The 23604-nt window shown below is 38.9% G+C and overlaps 1 protein-coding gene across 1 annotated transcript in view; it reads left to right on the forward strand.

Annotated features, from left to right (window-relative positions):
- gigyf2 (GRB10 interacting GYF protein 2) overlaps positions 1-23604 on the forward strand; it is a 148975-nt gene that overhangs the window by 121077 nt on the left and 4294 nt on the right. Inside the window, exons 23-30 of the mRNA XM_080185567.1 lie at positions 924-1190; positions 4806-4928; positions 6479-6658; positions 8794-8910; positions 13855-14063; positions 16445-16599; positions 17616-17803; positions 22723-22870. Coding sequence (XP_080041693.1) covers positions 924-1190; positions 4806-4928; positions 6479-6658; positions 8794-8910; positions 13855-14063; positions 16445-16599; positions 17616-17803; positions 22723-22870 — 1387 coding nt within the window. The remainder of the gene's footprint in view (positions 1-923; positions 1191-4805; positions 4929-6478; positions 6659-8793; positions 8911-13854; positions 14064-16444; positions 16600-17615; positions 17804-22722; positions 22871-23604) is intronic.

Raw genomic sequence — 23604 nt, forward strand, 5'->3', positions numbered from 1 at the left:
ATATATCACCATTCTCTCTCTGTTGGTGGGTTAAAATCCTTGAAGTCCATCCCTTCCCAGCGCTGTGGATGTACTGACAACATAGGATTGCAGCTGTTCACAAAGCCAGCTCATGACCACGTTCCCAAGGACTGTTAAGAGTGGGCATTAAACGCTGGCCTAGCCAGCAATGCCCAGATCCTGTAAATTAATAGAAACAAAACCTTGCATTTCTATGCAAGCCCTTGGGATGTCTTAAAGCACATTACGATTAAAGACGTCCTTTTAAACTGTGGACGCTTGCAGTGTAGGGAAACGTGGTGACCAGTTTGAACACAGCAGAATTCCTACATCCAGCAATGAGACATTTGACCAGATCATCTATTTTAATAATGCTGTTTGAGGGATAAAACTGGCCAGGATACTGAAAATGCCCCATATATCTTTTTTGGATACTGTCATGGATTCTTTGATGCTCAACTGAGAAGACAGGTTTAAAGTTCTATCTGAAAGGTAGTGCCTATGTAGTGTAGCACTCCCTCAGTGCTGTACTGAATTGTGCTTTAACTAAAACTAAACTCTGATTTCTGATTCAAAGAGAGTGCTATCTTTGAGCAAAGGCTGACACCTAATTGTGTAGAATGTTACTTTTGCTAATATAGGTAAAAAAAACTTTGGTAAAAAAACTCTGTTTTCAAATTTGTTTTAATAATTACTCTCATTGGAAGCCAAGTTACAACTGCTGCGCACGTACATGAGTGTGACCTGGATCCAACTGGCCTCTGAAATTTTAATTGGGTTTGAATGCTGCAAAATTAGCATGCCAAGACTAACTCATTTTTTGCCATATTATTACTGTTATTGTTAGTTTTCCATGCACACATGTTCTTATATTGCCAGGCTTACAATTTAAATTTAGCTTCCACATTTTGCTGGTCTTAAAGGAAGAAGAGCGCCGACGTAAAGATGAAGAGGCAGCACGGTGGTTAATGGAGGAGGAAGAAGCCCGGAGACGAATAGAAGAAGATAATCGGCTACGAATGGAGGAGGAGAATCGACTTCGGTTAGAAGAAGAGGAACAAAAACGAAAAGATTTGGAACGCCATAAAGAACTGCAGAAGCAAGAGGCAATGAGACAAAGACAACAGCAGCAGGAGGCACTAAGACGTTTACAGCAACAGCAGCAGCAACAGCAGCTGGCCCAGATGAAAGTAAGACTTAGAAGGGTGCATTGTATGCTTGAGTTTTTTGGGAACAGGGATCAAAAAACATACAAATTGCGAATCAGGGTGGAAATTAGTGACCACCAGATTAAGTCAATGTCATTGATAATATACGAACAACGCTAAATAGTTTTGAGAGATGCTGCTTAAACACACAAAAAAAATTTGCATGTTGCATTGATTGGAAAAAAGTACAGTAATTGCAATATTAATTATCTCAGAGGTACAATAATAGAAAATTAACCAACCTTCTGCCCAGGTCATTGTGATGCATCTGTCATTTTCTCCCTTTTTGCTGTATCTCTTTGATTATGCTGTTGTCCCTCTACAGTCAAGACCTTAACCATTGGCAAAGCTACATCCAACTTTTTTTTTTAATGCTGTCTTTCGCTGACACTCATCTTGTCCAACTGCACATCTTTCTGACTGTCCTGGAAAAAATCTCAATTCGTATTATTTGCAACTGTATTTACAAACTCCTGGTTAATAGCTTTTCACCTTCTGATTGTCATAACTGCAGCTGTCAATAACTGTTCCCTCATCTTTACCTTTTGATGCGTTTGACACCAGTAAAACCATTAATTTGGTCTTTACCCAGGATGTTTGCTCCATCTATGGGATGCAGTCTTGAGCATATTTGGTGCACAACTGGTTCAGCCATCTGTCCCCAGATATCTACCTCCCTTCCCCCCTCCTCACCAAATGGCTGCAGTAGTTCAAGAAGGTGGCTCACCACCATCTTCTAAAGGGCAATTAGGGGTGCAAATAAAGTTTAGCCTTTCTAGTGACGCTCATCTCATGAAAGGAAAGAAACATCATTGCTTTAACTCTGAACATCTGTCTCTGTTGGGTAAAGTAATACCTCCAAGCCAGAAGACCCACCTCCTCTTGTTTATTTAACACAATTCCCACTAAAGTTCCTGACTGTCCACATTCCCATCTGGGCCTCTTTGTTAACTGTAAGTGTAAATAGTTCTCCCTCCTCAGGTAATGTCACCATTATTTTCAAGATCATTGTTCAAAACCTTTGCCATTGACCCTCCCTCTCAGCTATCTCCCCGTTTTCAATCTCCAATTTCTTTCCAAAATTTTTTAACGTGCCATCTCCCATATCTGTGTTCTTTTTCATTGCAACTCTGTCCCCAATCTTTCTATTCCAGCAATAGTACCGAAAGAACTCAAAGCAAAATCATGCACTGCATCCTTGGAGTTTGACCATGGTAAATCAGCCCCCTTTTGACCTCTGTGCGATCTTTGACGTGGTTGACCAGTCCATTCTCCCTTAATACCCTTCCACCATTATCCAAGTGTCCCAGACTGTTTGCAATCTAGGTATTTTCTTCAAACCTAGCTAACCCATCTCTTTCTACTGCAGCAACCCTTATTCATGCTTTTGTCTTTCCATACTCCATTATTTCAGTGTTTTCCTGATCAACCACCTCACCTCTACCTTCAGTAAGCCTTATGTCTTCCAAAACTGTATTGGTGACACCCTATCGAGCACCAGTGCTGCACATCCACATTTTCATCTTTGCTGAGTTGCATTGTTCCTGGTCCCCTAACACCTCCATTGTGAAAATCTAAACCTTGTACTAAAATTTCTCTGGCCTTGCTCCTCATTGTCTCTAACATCCACTTACCCTAGATTTTCTTCTTACGGTCTGCATTTTTATTTAAAAATTAAACTTCTTTGATTGACTTGCCTCCCTCCTTCCCTTTACCCAAAATTGGCAACAGTGACTCCAAACACTGCAATTCTCGACCAAAATCCCTGTATTTTTACTTTTCTTCTCTCAACCCAGTGAAAATGCAACGGTACCCTCTATGCAGTGCTTCAGAAAATATTGCATGGAAAGTGTTGACAGCACTTTTTATGAAGGAAATATGAACTTGGATTAATTTTGAAAATAAGCAGCTATTAGCTTACTTAACAGAATGTTGTTGATAGCCCAGTTGACTTGGTGTCGCTTGAAAGCAACATTGCTGCTGCTTTGAGTGTAGTTTGCTCAGTATTATCAGTTATGTAATTTCTTCATTTTGATAAGGTAAATGATGTAACAGCGCTCTCTGTGAGGAAATATTTGGACCTTTAACCCTCTGTTAGATAATTGATTTTAAAGGGTAGTAAGAAATTACTTGTGAAATTCTAAATAGTGTTAAATTTAAATGTGTTTTAATTTTAGTACATTTTCTATGCCACATGTGGGAAAGCTGGGATGGTTTGGGGGCGTGGGGGGTGGTATTTTAAGTGTTTGTTGGATTCCTTTGCTTTTATCTTTTACAATTTTTAGAACCAAAAAGAAAGACACCTAATCTTATCTGACCAATCCAGTATCTTCCAAGTGATTACTCCATATCCAGTGTTCTGCCAAAATGTTGTTTGTTGCTGTAAAGCATCAATTCTCTCCAACTTTACTTCACAAGTGGCTGTTCATAGTCTTTGTCCTTACAAATTTAGCCCAATGTGTGAATTGGTCTTTTGAATTTCTGTTCCCAAAAATTGCTCTGTTAATGTATAAAATCTGTTTGTAAATGTGTAAGGTGCTTCCAACTCTGTGCAATATAAAAGACAATATTTCCCAGACCATTTTTTGTAGTTATGCTATTTGCCTTTTTTGACAGCCCATAATCTTTGCTCTCAAGAAAGCAGTCACAGCATAGTTCTATCATGAATTAAACTCAATACCTTTCTCTTCGACCGAATAAGACAACGTAGATAAATTAGATATGTAACTGTCTCATCTTAATTTTTATATCTGCATATGAACTTTTTATCCTTTCCTGACTTGCATGCCTCAAATCAAATTAATCACATTATTTGGACCTGACATCGCCAGAATTATATAATTTTTAATCCTCAGGTAAATTATATATGAAAACTGTGTAATAACAATGTTACAGCGTAACCCTGATTATCTAACGTAATGAAGCAGCTCGTTCTCTTCCTCTTCTTTTTTTTTCTCTCTCTCTCTCCCCCCCCCACCCCTGCCCTTCGCTTTCCCCATCATAATTTCACACATCTTCTGTGTCCTGCTGCCAGGTATTATTATAATAGCATTAGGCTGTCAATGCCAGACTATTTAAAGTACTACTTTAAATGGCAGCCCTTCTTGAAGGAGTGAAGAGACCAGCTGAGATATGATAAAAGTATTGGGATCATCCTGACTTTCTCTGGTCCCCCATTATCTCAACATTTCTCAGGTGGTGAAGAGTGTAGATTTTAGGATTTTACCTCCGTGTTCTCCATAGTGCAATTTGAATAATGAAATCAAATTTGCAGAATAATGAAATTAAGTTCATAGGATATTGAGCCTATGATGTTAATCTGACTGATTATTTGATATTTCAGATTTGTTTTCCGTTTTCTCTCCAAACCACTGTTTAAGACTTTCTGGCATTGTCACAGGCTACAATTTACTTGCCCTCTTGATTTTGTTTAATCTAATTATGCATTTTAATGGATAAAATGATGAACGCTACTAGATGATTTTATTTATTGAATACAATTAGGAAGTTAACTTTGAAATCAAAATTATTGACTCTGCTAACTGTAACTTTTATTCAGTTTTAATTTAATCTTAATTTAGTCGAAATTTTCCTCAGCTTCCTTCTTCTTCAACATGGGGGCAGCAGTCATCTTCAGTTTCATCACAAACCCAAGGTACACTATCGCTAGCTGAAATACAGAAATTGGAAGAGGAAAGAGAACGACAGCTACGGGAAGAGGTAATGCAGAATATTTAAAGATGAATATTGAAGCATGATCTAAATCTTTACGTCACTAACAGATTTTGAGATTCAATACTTCCCTCCCTGTGTTCTATGACGCATCAATTGCTTTTCAGCATTGTTTACCTATGTCTGGAAACTCAATCACTTCTCTTTACCATCTCAAAGTTGCAAAAAATATTTTTATTTCTTTGACTAGTTTGTTTGTTTTCTTTTAAATAGCGACTGAGTAATGGAAGAAAGTGCAATTCTGTATCTGTTGCATCCTTTGATTCCTGTGCTGTCATACTGCCTGTTAAACACCCAATGAGATAATTTCCTTCAGCTGAACATTAAGAAGACAGGAGCCATCCTTTTTAGCCTCCACCAAAAACTCTACTCCATTGTCACTGATTTCATTGTCATTCAATCACCAACCCGCCTCCCTCTCACCTGCCAGCTGCTTTTTCAGTCCAAACTAGACCATGTGAAACTTTGGCATTCTATTCACCACATTGTTGAGCTTCAAATTCAACATCCTATTCATCATCAAAACCATTTGCTTCCACCACCATAGCATTCCCTGCTTATGTTCCCACCTTCCCAGCACTGCAAATAAAAGCTTCATCCAAGCTTTTGTCAACTTTTAATTTCTCCCTTGTGTTGCTTACTAAACTGTATTTCTCCACTCTAAATTTTAACTTGCTCAACATCTTGGGTTACCCATGCATTGAACAAAAATGCATGCTTAAGACCTTCAGTGGGAATGGGGCTAAAGATAGAAATAGAGACAATCACTGCTGGACTATGTGAATTTACTGCACTAGTTATCACTTAATCAAAACTAAGATGTGATAGGGCAATCTGTAGATAACTTTACATGTTGATTTTGGAGTGTGATGCAAAGATAGGGAAAATAATTAATTTAGTAACATTCCTGTCTACTTCTAGATGAACACAAATTTGCCTTTGTACTTGACAAAACCTCAGAATTGTCACAGCACTGAGGGAAGCCGTTTGACTTGTTGTGTCAGCACCAACTGTCCACAGGAGCAATTTCCCTAGTGTCACTTGTCCACCTCCTTGTAGTCCTGCACATTCCTCCTCCTTCAGATAACCAATTCTTTGTTGAATGTCTCAATTGAATCTGCTTCCATCACACTGTAAGGAGTGCATTCCAGATCGTAACCATTCACTGTTTAACAAGTTTTCCTTCTTGTTGCTTATGGTATATTTTGCCAATTACCTTAAATCTGTGCCTGCTCGTTCTTGATCCTTCCACCAGTGGGAACATTTTAATTCTCTTTGTCTGGATCTTGCTTGATTTTGAATACCTCTATTGAATCTCCTCCTAATCTCCTCTTTCAGTTCCAATTTATCTGAGCTATCGATAAAACTAAAGTTCCTCATCCCTGGGATTATTCTACTGATTTTTTTTTTGGGTGCAGTCTCTCATCCCGTCACGATTTCTAAAGTGTGGCACCGAGAATTGGAAACAACAGATGAGGCTGAACCCATGTTTTCTATTCTTGTAAATATTTTAGCCAGATATTTTCCTTTGTCACTAGCAACGAAGGCAGCAGCAGGAATTGATGAAAGTCCTGCAACAACAAAACCAGCAGCAAAAACTGACAGGGTGGGGCAATATTCCCAAAGCTTCGGTTACTACCAAATCACTTCTGGAGATCCAGCAAGAGGAATTCAGGCAAATGCAGAAACAACATGAGAACAAGGCACAAACAAGAACAGTAAGTATTCTAAACATCTAATTGTTGTGTAGATAACTTTACATATGTTTACTCTAAATGGTTCATGTCAGAATGTGTGATACCACGTGTTGCAAGCTAACCTTTTTCTTAAAAAAAACTTTGACTATCTAATTACAATAAGGTCACAAGATTTTCTAAATCACAACCTGAGGTTAGATGGGTTGAATATTTCAAAAGTAATGAAATGATGTTTGAAAAATTTGAGTTCTCGTCATTTACTGGAAATGAAGCTTTCAACTAAAATGTATGCAATATTTCTAACTTAGTTAAGACATAATCACTTTTGAATGTTTATAACACTATTCAATAGCACTATTCTTTGTACTGTTGAACCTACAAAGCAGTAAAAGTCACCTGCACTGCTAACTTCATAAACTTTTGCTGAACTAGAATAAATAAAAATAAAACTCTTATTGGCCACGTATCACAATTTATAACATAGAATTGATTCAGATGAAAATTTGTTTTAATTGTGCAGAACTTGTATGTTTGGATTCTTTTTGTAATTTTATTTTTAGATTACTGTGTTGTTTGACAAAAATGCACAATAGGACACTTGAAGTTCATTTCCCACAACCTTAATTTGACTATGATGAACCAATAGCTAGAACATTTATTGAGTCATTATAAAAAGTAGAGTAGCATTCATCTGATCTTTGATGACCTTGTTCCTTGCCATTGAGAAATGTCTGGCTTATGCTTAACTGTGACACTGTTGATATTCAGAACCTCAAATGATAGGAACAAATCTGTCTTGCAGCTGTATAGCACAGCATGTGACTTCTGTAAATCATTGCCACTAGATCACCAAATGTAAAATAAATAAACAACCACTTTATAACCTAAGTGCTAAGATTTCCCCAGTGAGATAAGACATTTATTCTCATACTCATCAGATTGTAGACAGTCACTGCCCAGATGGTTGAGCGCGTGTTACTTTAAGTCATTCAATTTTGTATGCACGTTGTATGAGAATTTTAAATTATAGAATTCTACTAGCAGATACTTCAGTTATTTTCTCACTGTTAAGCTATCTCTTGTTCCAAAATTTACCAACGGAATTGTAATTGCTGGTGGTCAATAATTAAAAGAAGAGTTTAAATATAACAGAGTCTTTTGAATAACAAATACCCAACCAGAAACAGTAATCTAATCCAAATCGATCATTTAAAAAAAAAATGGTTTGACATTTGTAAAAGAAAAATTAAAAAAAACAGGAAATGGGGCTAATTAGATATATTCATTCTGGGTTGTCAAAGTCTTATCATTCTGTACCATTTACACACCCTGTAAATGCTTTAGCTTATGTTGCTTAAATGCTTTTGCAGCTCTATGACTCTGCTATATTAGGTGCTATAGTTGTCAAACCATCTATTTTGAAAGCTAGTCAATTGGTTAGCTTTGTTACCTTTTGTGATGAGGATAGAAATTGTGACAACAGAAAATTTCAATCCATAATTTCATACTCAGTTGATCTACGTCTCTAAAAGGTAGTTTTCAATATCAATTATGAACATTTCCTCACTAAATTTAAAATCTTTAACAGTCAAGCATGCTTTCATTATTTTATTTGAATTGCAACTGTTATCACAATAGCTGGTGCAAAAATGTGGGAAGATTACAGTGTTTGAGCTGTTGAAAAATCTTTTCTATTGTCTCTAATTTAACTTCATTCCACGAGAAATGAATGAATGTGAACCATTTCTTTATTTCTTGAGAAGTGAAATGATTTTAACCAATCCTCCTTCCCTGTCTCCAGCACAACTGGGGAAAACAAACTGTGTTTTAAATTCACCCTATGGTTCCTGTTAAGTGCAATGAAATGATTATATTAATTTAAAATAATTTGATTGGATGGGGGTGGAGTGGATGGCTGTTTGATTGTATGGTGTAATCTTGGTGAAAAAAGTGTATATGGCTGCTGATACTTCTGTAGTTTCTGCTGAAATTACAGCAGGAGATTGAACAAGTGACACTGATATTCTGTCCTATTGTTTTCATTCAGTTTATAGTATTCAAGGTGAGTTAAAACTCTTGTGCTTAATTGTTTAAAATAAATTTTCTGATTGTGTGGATTTGTCTTTTATATCTTCCCTCACCTCCAAAATTATAAGTCAGCAGCAGTGAAGCTTAATCTGTCTGGCAATCATGAGGAGTCATCATTCAAGAATACCACAGCAATGAAAAGAGAGGAACCATCAGCTAAGAGAATAGGATCAGAGAGAAACCAGGTAGATTATTTAGCTTAAGGGAAGCTATGCTACTTCAACATGTTGTCCATTCTCCGTAATAGATTTTATATGTTATTACGTAGAGTATGGAGCTGTGGGGTAAAAGAAATGTGCAAGAAAACCTGTTTCACTGTTGAGTAGTCCTGGGAAGAGCTGACATGGAAATTAAGGGCCACGTTCTAATTGTAGTACTATCGCAGCAGCGATCGTAAAGGATTGAGCAATATGCATGTTCTTTACACTGTGGTTATAAAGATAAGAACTTGGAAAATAGAAGCAGGAGTATACTATACAGCTTCTTGCACCTGCTCCACCATTCAGTCTGATCGTGGTTGATCTCCTGCCTAAACTGCATCTTGCATGCGCACTGATTATCTGAGAGACCAAAACTCTGTACATCTCAAACCATAAATGTACTCAACAATGAAGTAGCCACAACTTCTGGAGTAGACTATTCCAAAGATTCATAGCTCTTTAACTATCAACATTTTTCCTTCCCTCCCCCATCAACTTAGGAACCTTAACAGATAATTTTTTATTGTACTGCCTCCAATGCAAATTTTCCTTTCATAAAAATAGTGGCCAAAAGTACCTGCAGTACACCAGGCATATTTTCACTTAAGTCTGCCCAATGGTAGCAAGACTTCCCTGTTCTTCACTACGGTCCTCTTGCAGCAAAGGCTACGTTGACATTCAGTGACAGTTACCATCGCTGCATCCCTGACTTTCTATCCTGGGAAAAGTCTGACATCACCAAGTTTTAGTCCAACCGATTTATTTGATAGTAAACTCACAAGCTTTCGAGGGGACTGCCTCTTCGTCAGGTGAATGGAGAGTTCTGGCCTCAGGCAGAGCATATAAAGCACAGACAGTTTAGAGATTACTGATTAGAATGCGAATCTTTACACCTAACCTGCTGTTCAAGTCTTAAAGTGGCCGACAATGTGTGTGGAAGGAGCACTGATCACAGGTTAAAGAGATGTGTATTGTCCCCAGACAGCACAGTGAGTGAGGTTTTGCAAACCCAGGCAAGTCACGGGGGTTACAGATAGTGCGACATGAACCCAAGATCCCTGTTGAGACCGTCCTCGTGTGTGTGGAACTTGGCTATCAGTCTCTGCTCAGCGACTCTGCGCTGTCGTGTGTCGTGAAGGCCGCCTTGGAGAACGCTGGACTAAAACCTGGTGTTGTCAGACTTTTTACTGTGTTTACCCCAGTCCAACGCCGGCACATCCACATCATTTCTATCCTGGGGCAGGCTGACAAAAACCTGAACTGGACCAGCCATATAAATATTGTAGCTACGAGAGTAAGTCAGACTGGAAATTCTGTGGAGGGAGACTTTCCCCTGAGATCTCAAAGTCTACGCACCATTTACAAGGCATGCAGCAAAAGTGTGATGGAATACTGCCCGCTTGTCTAGATCAGTGCTGCTTCAACAACTCTCCGTTCAGGGGAAATAGCCAGCAGCCTATTCACCACTTCATCATCACTGCATCACCACCAACGTACAGCTAATATGTGCTATATGCAAGAGGTTATTCGTGAAGGCCCGTCTTCTCAACCTTGCCTGAAGAATGGTGATCCTCAGGTTAAATAGAAACTTAGAACATTACAGCACAGTACAGGCCCTTGAGCCCTCAATGTTGTGCTGAGCTATGTCCAGACCCAAGATCAACCTATTCCACTCGCTATCATTCTGGTGTGCTTCATGTGCCTATCCACTAACTGCTTAAAAGTTCCTAAAGTGTCCGACTCCACCATCACAGCAGGCAGTGTATTCCACACCCCAACCACACTCTGAGTGAAGAATCTACCTTGGACATCTCTCCTATATCTTCCTCCATGAACCTTACAGTTATGCCCCCTAGTAACAGCTACATCCACCCAAGGAAATAGTCTCTGCACATCCACTCTATCTATCCCTCATCATTCATAAACCTCTATTAAGTCACCTCTCATCCTCCTCTGCTCTAAAAGAAAAGCCCCAGCTCCCTCAACCGTTCCTCATAAGACATACCCTTCAAACCAGGCAGCAACCTGGTAAATCTCCCCTGCACTCTCTCCAATGCTTCCACATACTTTTTATAGTGAGATGACCAGAACTGCGCACAATATTCCAAATGTGGTCTCACCAAGGTCCGCATAACCCCATGGCTCTTAGACTCAAACTCCCCCTTTAATAAACGCTGATACGCTATAAGCCTTCTTCACAGCTCTATCCACTTGGGTGACAACCTTCAGAGATCTGTGGATATGAACCCCAAGATCTCTCTGTTCCTCCACATTTCTCAGAACCCTGCCATTAATCCTGTAAACCGCATTCAAGTTTGTCCTACCAAAATGAATCACCTCGCACTTAACTCCTCAGAGCAACTCCATCAGTTGCTTCTCTTCTCTCTGCCGACACGTGCACGCACACATACACACACCCCCCAACTCAGTCTTCTTTCACAACACATTCCAAACGTGTGGTCTGTGCCACTTAGAAGGGCAAGGGCAGCAGATACATGGGAACGTTACCACCTGCAAGTTCCCCTCCAAGCCATGTACCATCCTGACTTAAATTTCTTTTCAGGCTGGGATTTACAAATCAGTTAACAAATTTAGGATTATTTTCAATCCTTTGAAGGAACTTAGGCTGTTACATGAAGAATTTCACGGTAACCTCATTGCAGTGTTAAGTAAGCCTTACTTGTGACTAATAAATAAACTTTAAAACTGTTTCAAAGGATATCCATAATTAATTTCCCAAATCCAGTGGCTTCTGGATTATAAAACAATATTTCCAGTTCCTTCCTTCCTTCCTTAGCCAATATTCCTAGATAAAGCAAATCCTGTTGTAGTGTCAGGATGAATAATTGGATGCTGATTATTTTGATAGAAAACTGGAAGTACCTGAGATTTGGGAATTGTTTACAATGTTGTCTAGCAGTGAGGGTCAGCAAGGAAATATTCGTGGTCAGTATTCAATTGAACAGTGGATCCAGAATAGGGGTTGGATCTGGGGACAAAATGAGCTTGGTAAGACAATGAAAGGAGGCTGGAGAGAAATGTGACAGTTGCCTTCTTTGACCCAATAATAATTATAATCCCTGGTGGTTAACGTGTTGCTGTCAGGCTGAATTAATCCCTGGATCAGAATAGGCTGTTCAATTAATATACCTGTTGCTAAGTGAAACAGTACATATTACTTTACCATCCAATATCAATTGCATGTCTGTTAGTGAATGTCTCAAATGTGTGTGAAGGACTACATTGTCCTAGTGGCTCATTTTAACAACAAGCTAAATTAATAATTGTGAAAGCAAAATTCTGCGGATGCTGGAAATATGAAACAAAAGAAAAAATCTGGATTGTATTTAGTGCAAATCACCTTCAATGTATATCACCAAAACCAGTGAAGTGAGGGGAAAAAAACTGTTCCAAAAAAAAATCAACAGATGTACTCATTGTCGCCAGTGCAAAAGAATGAGAGCTCATTTAAAGCAATTATTGAAAAAGGTGACTGATACTCCCTGGGTAGAAACTGGAACTGTAGAAAATCATTAGTGCAGATTATATTCTTGCTGAACCTGCTTGGCATTACATTGTGTTTTCTTTCTATTTATGTATATGTCTGTGCACTGTTATGAAATTTGGCCATGGTGTGGTTACTATGAAATTTGGCAACATTTCATTTTACACTTTTGTTGCAAAATAATTTAACAAGCTTTCCAACAATTTGTGGGACATAATATAAAAAAATGTATTAATTGATGTGTTTCTTGTCACCCCATATGGGCACTAAGGGATAAATGCAGGTTCCTCCCATGTCTAAAACTCAATTCTTCCCCCTCTCCTTCCTCCCTTCAAAGATGGGGTAGTTATATCCCTTTTTGGGTATATAGAATTGAAATAGAGGCCAGAAAGGGGAATGCAGTTGGATGAAGTTAGATAAAATCATTCCCATCCCTTTTAGTGGAAGTAGGAAAAGTTCTAGTGAACTAGCTTTCTTCTCCCTTCCAAATCCTGTAGTTCCTCAGTTCTGAGGATGTGCTCCAAGTTTGGAGGAGTGGTGGCAAAGATTCTCGCTAATCATGTACCATAATTCCTCTCGAGGAGGGTGGTACGTTGAACCTTCCCTCTGTTTCACCGTGTAATTTGTCTTAAGGTTTTTGAAATGTCAGTGAGGGAGGCGTTGTATCAAGATCAAAACATCCCTTCCAACCAGAGATGAAAATTCTTCATGGTTGATTGGAATAAAGTCATTCTGCCCTGATTGGTTTCAAAGTTTCTCACAGTTACAGGGGCATGGAGTCTGGTGCTGTGAAGGGTTAGGTTAATCTGCAGCTCTCTTCACTCAATGGAATCCTGAAATTGGTTGTAGCAAGTTTTAGCAGCAATAATTACTTTGGCCAGTTAAATGATGGTGATGCTGTATCTTCAGCCTATGATTAATTCATGTCAGCATTTTCCTTTTGGTTTGTATTATGAGTTATGTTAGCCTGTTTGAACTACTGGACATAAAGATAACTTTTTCTGAAAAAAGTTTGATGTTGAGCGTAGCATATTAAACAAGGTAATACTTGTATCAGACTTGTGGAAGTAGGTTTCTTGCTATCATGTAAATTGTATGACACTCCATCGATATCAGCTTATTTTGTGTGAAAAGTTGAGTTTTCATGACCCATGCCCATTTTTTAAAAGTTTAAATAAGTTATCAATGTCAATTGGTGTGACATAAACTGTTTGTAATGTTAATTGATTGTATGCAACATGATTTTTACTAGCCTGTTAAAGTTACCAGACTGAAAACTTTTTCTTAAAAAAAAGTCTATGTTGAATGTGCCATTTAATGAGGCTTCAGACACCAAACTGCATTGACTGTTGTGTTTTGCAATATAATTTTTAAAGGTATTTTGCATTTGATATTATTTGATATTTTGTGCTTGTTTTATTTAGCATTCCAGTTTGCCAGTTAGCACTACTTCTGTATGGGGCTCAGTAAACACCAGTCCTACCAACCAGTGGGGAACAGACATAAGCAGTGTCTGGGGTGCTCCAGATAACAAGAACACAAATGTGGGCTTCTGGGATGAGGCTGTGAAAGAAGTGGGGCCCCCAGCAAGAAACCAGACCTCCAAAAGTAACAAAAACAATTCTAATCCTGGGTAAGAGATCAAATTATTTTAATCTCAAGATAATTCCTGATAATAATATTGTACTGTAACATAATTTGAATACTGAAAAAGTCTTTCAGATAGAGTTGTTTTCAGAAAACAAAATCCACTCCAACTTGTGCAAAAAACAGATAACATTTTGTAAAATCTTGCAGAGAGGAATAGCTTTCCATGGGCTTGAGCTAGCAGTCACAAAGTGGGCTTTGGGACTTTTTTTTATTTTAACTTAATATTGGAAGTCAGTCAGCAACATTAGTGTACACACACTAATAATTTACCTCAATCTAGTCGGGTGCTTTTAAATTTTTATTCCATTTTTAAAGTTGCAAAGCCAGAATAGTCCAGGCAGACCCAAGTCCAATCCTTGCTTCCTCCAAAAACCAAATTCAAATTGAATCCAATTCATGGAACCGACAAAAGAGACAAACAAGTTCCAAGCTGACACGATAAGGCATTGCACCCAATTTCGGGCTTAGGAAGTTTGTAATAGGAGTCCATTTAAAAACTCTGTTGCTGTTGGTAGAAGGGTCACAAGTCTTTTTCTTGTGGTACTCAGTATTGTTTCTCTAACACTGTATTTCCTTTTGCCAAAAAGACCGAATATGGGCACAGGACCTTCATATTGTTTTTTTAAATTGCAACTGGTGAGCCATGAGTTACTTCAAACATATTTTTCATGGGGGTAACAAACAAGAAGGGGTGTACTATAAACTTTCTATGTGCTAACTCAAAAAGCTCCCCTGGCTGCGTTTTAAGAATTCAGCCTTTCTAAGCCTTTCACGCTTTGCTCATCCCAATTAATATTGTGGAAATTGAAATCCCCTGCTGTTACCCAATTGTTTTTACGTTTGAGATTTGCCTACATATTTGCTCATCTATCTCTCCCTGACTGTTTTGGGGATTTATTGTACATTCCCAGTAATGTGATTACCTCCTTTGTGTTTTTAGGTGAAACCCATATGGCTTCAATTGAGGAGCCTGCCAAGATATCACCCTCCTCACTGCAGTAATTGACTCCTTGATCAATATTGCGACACTACCTCCTCTTAGGGGAGGCAATGGTATTATCACTAGACTGTTGATCCTGAAACTCAGCTAATGTTCTGGGGATGAATCCTGCCACAGCAGATGGTGGAATTTGAGTTCAGTAAATAATAGCTGGAATTAAGAATCTACTGATGACCATGAAACCATTGGCAATTGTCAGAAAAAAAACACCTGGTTCACTAATATCCTTTAGGAAAGGAAATCTGCCATCCTTACCTGGTCTGGCCTACATGCAACTTCAGACCCATAGAAATATGATTGCCTTTCAACTGCCTGTGGGCAACTCGGAATGGGCAATAAATGCTGGCCAGCCAGTGACACTTATGTCCCATGAATGAATTTAAAAAAACCTCCTTCATTTCATTTAACGATTTCATACCTTGGAATGAAGCTGCCAGTTCTGCTCCTTTCTAATCCATCTGTCTCTGGTGGTAATAAAATCATTGTCAACTCTTGGCTACCAAAACTTGCATGGAAACAACAGAAGCACTTCATTAATGCCATTTTTAATATTCCATTGCTGTTAAAGCAGTCGATTGGACATCCCCACCCCCTGAAGAAAACCACAACTACTGTTTAAAATAGTCAATATTTGACGGAGATGGGGGCTAATAAAGTACATTGTGTGGGCAATCCACCTCCTTCCTGTCCACCTCTGACCTGGGAGGGGGAGATGTCAAGCCACTCACTCACCATGGGCCAGTTGAGGTCCTTAAGCTTCCACTAAATGATCACTTATGGACCTCATTTCGCCTTTGCTGCTATGTTACCCACAGCAGGCGGGCTTCCATGCCAGGTGGGTAGCCCAGCAGATTTAGCTGTGTGGACTAATGTCAGGCAAGGCGGGGATGGGTTGTCCTCTTTTTGCAGGTCCCCTGTGCTTATTAGGGACATCCTCATTTCCACCCAAGGTCGTGTTCTCCTTTAACCCTCCCACCAGCATCTGAAATCCAATTCCCCTCCCCCTCTCGCTTTTTCTCACTGGGGTGTGCCAGCCAAGCCCTGCCCTATATCGTTGATTAACTTTGAATTAACTAAAGGCACTGTAATCCCTGCAGTGACCACAGCTGGAACTTAGTGCTGCTAGGATTACCAAGCTGCTGAGCAGCACAAAACAGAACTTGCACCCAGATGGGGGTGAAAATCTCGATCTCGGGCAGTTAACATTGTTTCCAGCATAAAGTGCTATGAGGCAGCCGGCTTTTTGGTGAGCACGTTACCTACTGACTTTTTTGGTTGGGGTCAGGAAATATGGTGCCCTGTAAAATCCAGCCCATAATTTCTTAGCGCAAAATTTAATACAAACCAAAATGGTCCTCTTTCAGAAAGTCGCATGGAGTTCAGAACAAAGCAAATAAAAAGGCTGAAGAGGAAGAAAAGCTTATGAAGTTGTTTCAGGGTGTGAACAAGGCACATGATGGGTTTACCTTATGGTGTGAACAGATGTTACATGTTCTCAACACAGCCAACAATTTGGATGGTAAGAAACAGTTTGCATAAATAACTTTTGCACTTCTTAAACATTGAAATTGTTTTTGTAACCTGGAAATGTGGAGTCTCTAGTACACAAACTTATATTGTAAAATAGCTTAATGACAGCCGTGTGGTAGAAGCACCAAAGGTAACTGCCCTTCTCTATGGAACAGTTGAAAAGTTCTATTATTGTCCAAATAGGCAATAACGTTATCATATTTGAAAATCTGTTACATCTATGCAGCAACCATCTAGTATTTTGTCAGGATGTTTTCACTTTCTCTTTCTGTCTAATGACTTGAGCAACTCTGAGTAAAATTTAATTGTGCACTGTACAATTCCTTATTTACTACTCTGCACCTCCACAGCTGAAGCAATTTCAAGAATTGCAAACTCTGTCTTTGTGCGTAAAGCCACAAGCACTAATGGTAAAGTTATCAATTGAAGTTATATTCTTCCCTTATAAACACTAAGTCAAAAAATAATTATAAAGGTACAATCTAGATGTGGTACATGGAGTGCGTGACTAACTATTAGAAACTGCTTTCTGGGACAGACCTGTTATTTTCTGTATTCTTGAATCCTTTGAGTTAGGCATACACTTACTTAATATAACAGCTCATCTTTCTTGGAACAAAAATTAAGAGCTGATAGGTTAACTGCTTTACAGTTTTGGATTGTTAATCTAATTCCTGTTCCCTTATTTCTGACAGTTTTCAAATCTAGATATTGTCCCTCTGTTTTCAAAGACCATTTGAACGTTTGAAGTATAGCTATTTGTCAGTATATTTAAATATTGCCCAAAATAATTCTTGAGCATCAGAAAAGAATTGATGCTGAATATGTTGAACCTAAAGATTATTAAAAATAATATGGAGCCTCCTCTTCTGCCAAAAGATGATCAAGATAGAATATAGGTCCCTTAAAGATTTCAAGATGGTATTGTTGATACAGTATTTGTGCAGAAATAAACTCCCATTTTGTCTGAAGGCCAACTGAAAATTTGATGCTTTTGTTCCTTAGTCCCTACATTTGTCTCATTTTTGAAAGAAGTTGACTCTCCTTATGAAGTCCATGACTATGTCAGAGCTTACCTTGGTGACACCCCAGAAACAAAGGAATTTGCAAAACAGTTTCTAGAACGACGTGCCAAACAGAGAGCCAATCAGCAGCGCCAACAACAGCAACAGCAGCACATACAACCGCAACAGGTTAGTGTTTAAAGGATTCAATTTCCGGCTTGGGTCACTATCTGTGTGGGGGTCTGCACATCTTCCCAGTGTATGCATGGGTTTCCTCCCGGTGCTCCGGTTTCCTCCCGCAGTCCAAAAGTCGTGTTGGTTAGGTGCATTAGCCATGCTAAATTCTACCTCAGTGAACCCGACTAGGTGATTTTCACAACTTCGTTGCAGTGTTAATGTAAGCCTATTTGTGACAATAATAAATACACTAAAATATTGAATTTAAAATTGTATGGGTTATTATGACTACATAGAAGTCTACTTTTCAGTATTATGTAACACCCTACTAAGGCAACCGGCACAGATATAGGCACAGCATTCATTGCTATTTGAACATTGTACTGTGATGGGGCTTTAATTATACATGCATGATACCTCGCCTTCACTACCATCAGTCCTTGTGTATTTCTTGTGACTTGTGACTATAGACTTGTGTATATCTCCTGTACAACTGCCAAAGTCACATGTCATTCAAATTGGCTGGGCTACATTACTTATCACCAGGTTTTGTTAATCTTGGCCAAAACCAGCTCACTAGTTCCAGGATTATGCTGAGGACCAATAGTAATCTTAAGCTCCTCACTCTTCACCTTAACTAAGAAGAACTGCAAATTCATGACCTCTATTTTGTTATAGAAGTCCATCCGTTAATTTTCCATGGTTTTTTTTCTCTCTCAATCTTGTTGTATCTATCTATCCCTCTCAACTCAGAGTCATAGAGGGTTTACAGCATGGAAACATGCCCTTTGGCCCTTCTTTTAATCGCTAAGCTAGTTCCAATTGCCCACTTTTGGCCCATATCCCTCTATACCCATCTTACCCATGTAACTAAACGCTTTTTAAAAGATAAGATTGTACCCGCCTCTACTACCACCTCTGGCAGCTTGTTCCAGACACCCTCCATCCTCTGTGTGAAAAAAATTGCCCCTCTGGACCCTTTTCTATCTCTCCCCACTCACCTTAAACCTATGTGCTCTAGCTTTAGACTCCCTACCTTTCGGAAAAGCTGTTGACTAAATAGCTCATCAATGCCCCTCATTATTTTATAGATATCTGTAAGATCACCCCAAGCCTCCTGTGCTCCAGAGGAAAAATGTCCCCATTTATCTAACATCTCTTTATAATTCAAACCATTAGGTCCTAGTAGCATCCCAGAATATCTTTTCTGCACCCTTTCTAGTTTAATAATATCATTTATATAACAGAGTGACCAGAATTGCACACAGTATTCCAGGTGTGGCCTTATCTTGTACAACTTCAACAAGACATCCCAACTCCTGTATTCAATATTCTAACCAATGAAACCAAGCATGCCGAATGTCGTCTTCACCGCTATGTCTATCTGTGACTCCACTTTCTAGGAGCTATGAACCTGTACCCCTAGATCTCTTTGTTTTATAACTCTCCCCAACGCCCTACCATTAACTGAGTAACTCTTGCTATGGTTCAGTCTACCAAAATGCATCACCTCGCTTTTATCTAAATTAAACTCCATCTGCCGTTCGTCAGCCCACTGGCCCAATTGATCAAGATCACATTCCAATCCTAGATATCCTTTCTTTCCTCTCTCTAACAGCTGATGTTTTCTAACAGCATACAATGCAATTACTCTACAGTACCTTCCTCAAATGTAAATGGTTGGTTGATAGCACAGACCTTTAGTACTGCTGAAAGAAAGAGATGTGCTGTCAGAATGTTTTTGTTTTGCACTCATCAGGACAGACGAAAGAAAGTCAAATTTTAAAGGGAGCAAGAATTTACACTGCATGGGAAAGTTGACTCTGAGACACATTGCCATGGTGAATATACCAGGGAGCAATTGTCATCCATGATTTAGTATGTTCAAAAAAGGTGCAATATCTGGACATATTCTTTTTACCGGCAGATTTCTGCTTATGACGATATGTAACTTTTAGGAAGTGTAAGTGAACTATGTTGCAAGCCTGACTTGATTATCTTAAATCGGTTGTTAGTGTAATACTTAGCACACTTAATGGAATTCTTAGTGCACATATTTAGATTCACTAACAGAATTTTGCCATTACACTAAAAAAAATCTTTCATGCAACTGAGTAATGTAGTATGTCAATTTCAGTACTGGTGTGATGCCAGGTACATGGGTTTTATATCCCTGCGATAGGTGGATCGTATCAAACTGTATGTCCTTTTGGTTGTTTTCAATAGGTAAATTATTGATTGTACTCAACCAACCTGTGTTTGAAAGTATACAAATCTAAAGTTAGCTGTGATTCCGTGATTGCGCATCACTTGCTGAACAGTCCCAAGTGTGCTAGGGATTACACTGACGACCAATTTAAGAATATATGTATGTTCGTGCAGAGACCTGGCCTCTGCAGGCAAATGGAATATATCCTGATATTGTACCTTTTTCGAATAAACAAAAGCATGGGGGCAATAACTCCCTGCTGCAATTGCCATGGCAATGTCTTAACCACGATAAGAAGTCTGACAACACCAGGTTTAAGTCCAACCAATTTATTTGATAGTAAACTCACAAGCTGTGTTCACCCCAGTCCAATGCCAGCATCTCCACACAATGTCTTAACCAGTCAGAGTTAACTTGCCAACCATCCAGTACCTATTGAGTCAGAGTTTTACAGCATGGAAACAGGCCCTTTGGCCTAACTTGTCCATGCTGCCACTGCTCATTGTCTACCCCTTTTTTCATGCAGTATAAATTGCTGTTCCCTTTGAAATTTGATATTCTTGCATCTGTCCTGATGAATGTAAGACAAAAAATTTCAGCAGCATTTTTTTCAGCAATTCCTCAAATAGCTTCAGCTATGTACTTGTTTGATCACACCATTTTCCACCAATATCTCACCACCTTTGTCCAACATGGTGGAACTCGTCAATGTTTTGCAACCAGAGTATCTTCAACAATGGGATCTTCTTGTCCCCATATTCTTATCTCTAGAGTTATCCAAGGAGCTACCCTTGGCTTTTCTGCTCTTTCTCATGCATATGTTGTCCGTTGGTGACATCTGCTGCAGATCTATGATCAGCTTCCACCCGTATTCCTGTATTAGACAAGCATAAATTTCCTCCAGTTAAATATTGAGAAGACTGAAGCCATTGCTTTTGATCCCTTTTCCAAACGCTATGTCCTAACTACTGACTGCATGACTCACTATGGCAACAGTCTGAGATTAAGCCAGTCTGTTTGCAGTGTTGGTGATGCATTCAATCCCAAGATGAACATCTAACCTTATTTATGCCATCACTTAGGAATCCCTAGTTCTATTTCTAACATCAGCCGACTTCATCCTCTTCTCAGTTAATGTTGCTAAAACCTTCATTTATGCCTTTGTTACCTTTATACTTGACTATTCCAACGCATTCCTAGTTGGTCTTCATTCTCAATCTTCAGTTTATTCACACTTACTATCTGTATCATCATCTGTATTCCCTTTCAGCAGCATTCCTGTCCTTTTTAATGTAGCTTGGCTCCCATAGAACATTATAGCAAAGTACAGGCCCTTCGGCCCTCAATGTTGTGCCGAGCTATGTTCGATCCCGAGATCAAACTATCCTTTCCCTATAATTCTGGAATGCTCCGTGTGCCTATCCAATAACCGCTTGAAAGTTCAGTGTCTGACTTCACTATCACAGCAGGCAGTCTATTCCCCACCCCAGCCACTCTCTGGGTGAAGAATCTACCTCGGACATCCCTCCTATATCTCCCACCATGAACCTTTGTAGTTATGCCCCCTAGTAATAACTACATCCACTCGAGGAAATAGTCTCTGCACGTCCACTGTATCAATCCCTCTCATCATCTTATAAATCTCTATTAAGTCGCCTCTCATCCTGCTCCGCTCCAAAGAGAAAAGCCCTAGCTCTCTCAGCCTTTCCTCCAAACCAGGCAGCATCCTGGTAAATCTCCTCTGCACTCTCTCCAATGCTTCCACATCCTCCTCATGATGAGGTGAACAGAACTGAACACAATATTCCAAATGTGGTCTCGCCAATGTCCGATATAGTTGCAGCATAACCCCACAGCTCTTAAACTCAAACCCCCTGTTAAAAAACGCTAACATACTATAAGCCTTCTTCACGGCTGTGTCCCCTTGAGTGGCAACCTTCAGAGATTTGTGGATATGAACCCCAAGATCTCTCTGTTCCTCCACATTCCTTAGAACCCTGCCATTGACCCTGTAATCCGCATTCAAGTTTGTCCTACCAATTTTAATAATCTCTCACTTATCAGGGAACTCCATTCCCAGTTCCCCCAAAATTATCACTTGTTGTTTGTGGGAGCTTGATGTGTACAATTTGGCTGTTGTGTTACCAACAAACTGGCAGTGACTACTTCAAAAGTACTTAATTAACTGTAAAAAATTTTGAGATGTCCCAGAATCATGAAAAGCTATATGATAAATACATGTTGTACTTTGTTTCTTCTCTTGAGGTTGATAAAACTAAATTTTCATTATAGTAACTTCTCAGGATTTTATTGTTTGTAGTGTAAAATAATAGTTGATTGTAAAATTAACAAAATACCACTAACTGCAAGCATAATTTTACGAGTTAAAACATTTTGTCAGAAGTGTCTCTTTCCTCCTTTTCACTGCAGTCAGCATTTATTTTGGCAGCAGTGAAAAAAAATTCTCTTTAATACTGTTAAACCTGTAATTTTCCACTTGTTAATGTCTTCAGATAGAAAAGAATGGAAGCAGAAGGTTGGTTAAAAAGAAATTGTGAACTTTTTGAAATAGAAAATAAGTTCCAAAAATCAAACCACACTCCTCAAAGGGGAAAATAATAAAGAAATCAAATGTGTCATTGCTAATAACTATCAATAACTTGTTACTGTCTAAAATCAGTTTTCATATTTATTGTGATGTTGGCATGTTTGTATGCTTTAGGATTCAACATGGACAGTAAATCAAACAGGTCTTCAGTCCATATACCCATCAAATCATAGCAGAAATCAGCAGTCTAACTTTGAATCTGTCCAGTCTGGGAAAAGGAAGAAAAAACAGAAGATGATACGTGCTGATCCCAGCATTTTAGGTTTGTGTGCAGTTTTCAGTCATATTAGAAACTAAATTCACAGATAATATTCTGGTATATTTAGCTTACAAATTTTTCATGATATCTAGATCTGAGCAGAGTATCTTGACTCATAAGCCAATGGTTGCTCGATGGTACTTTCTTTGAATCAGCTGTTACTGAAGTTGCTTCTTTGCACCATTTTCAATTGTGAAGTGAGAGGTGCAGAGTATGGAAAAGGCTTCAATAGCCAGAAAATAACATGTATTTCATTCTGATCTGCCACAGATACGTCTTGAATTTTTGAACTAACTTTACCCTGAATGCATTGGCATTTTAAATGATGAGATCTGAAGTTCATAACTCTGCATTTGAATGATAGATTGGCCCAGAATTTAACAAATGAACCAAGTAACATCACCATTTCAATAAGCACAAATTTAATTTATGGATTTTTTTAATTCATTCATGGAACACTGGCTGACCAGCATTAATTGCCCATCCTTCCTTAGTTGCCCTTGAAACTGAGTGGCTTGCTGGGCCATTTCAGAGGTCAGTTGAGAGTAAACCACATTGCCGTGGCTTTGGAGTTGCATGTAGGCGAGATCAAGTAAGGACAGGAGATTTCCTTCCCTGAAGGACCTTAGTGAACTAGATAGGTTTCTCTGACAAGTGACAAGGGTTTTATGGTCATTAGTAAATTCTTAATTCCAAGTTTTTTTATTGAATTCAAATTCCCCCATCTACCATGGCAG

Source organism: Carcharhinus amblyrhynchos, chromosome 3, assembly GCF_965287045.1.
Source record: "Carcharhinus amblyrhynchos chromosome 3, sCarAmb.v2.hapA, whole genome shotgun sequence".
Classification (NCBI taxonomy): Eukaryota; Metazoa; Chordata; class Chondrichthyes; order Carcharhiniformes; family Carcharhinidae; genus Carcharhinus; species Carcharhinus amblyrhynchos.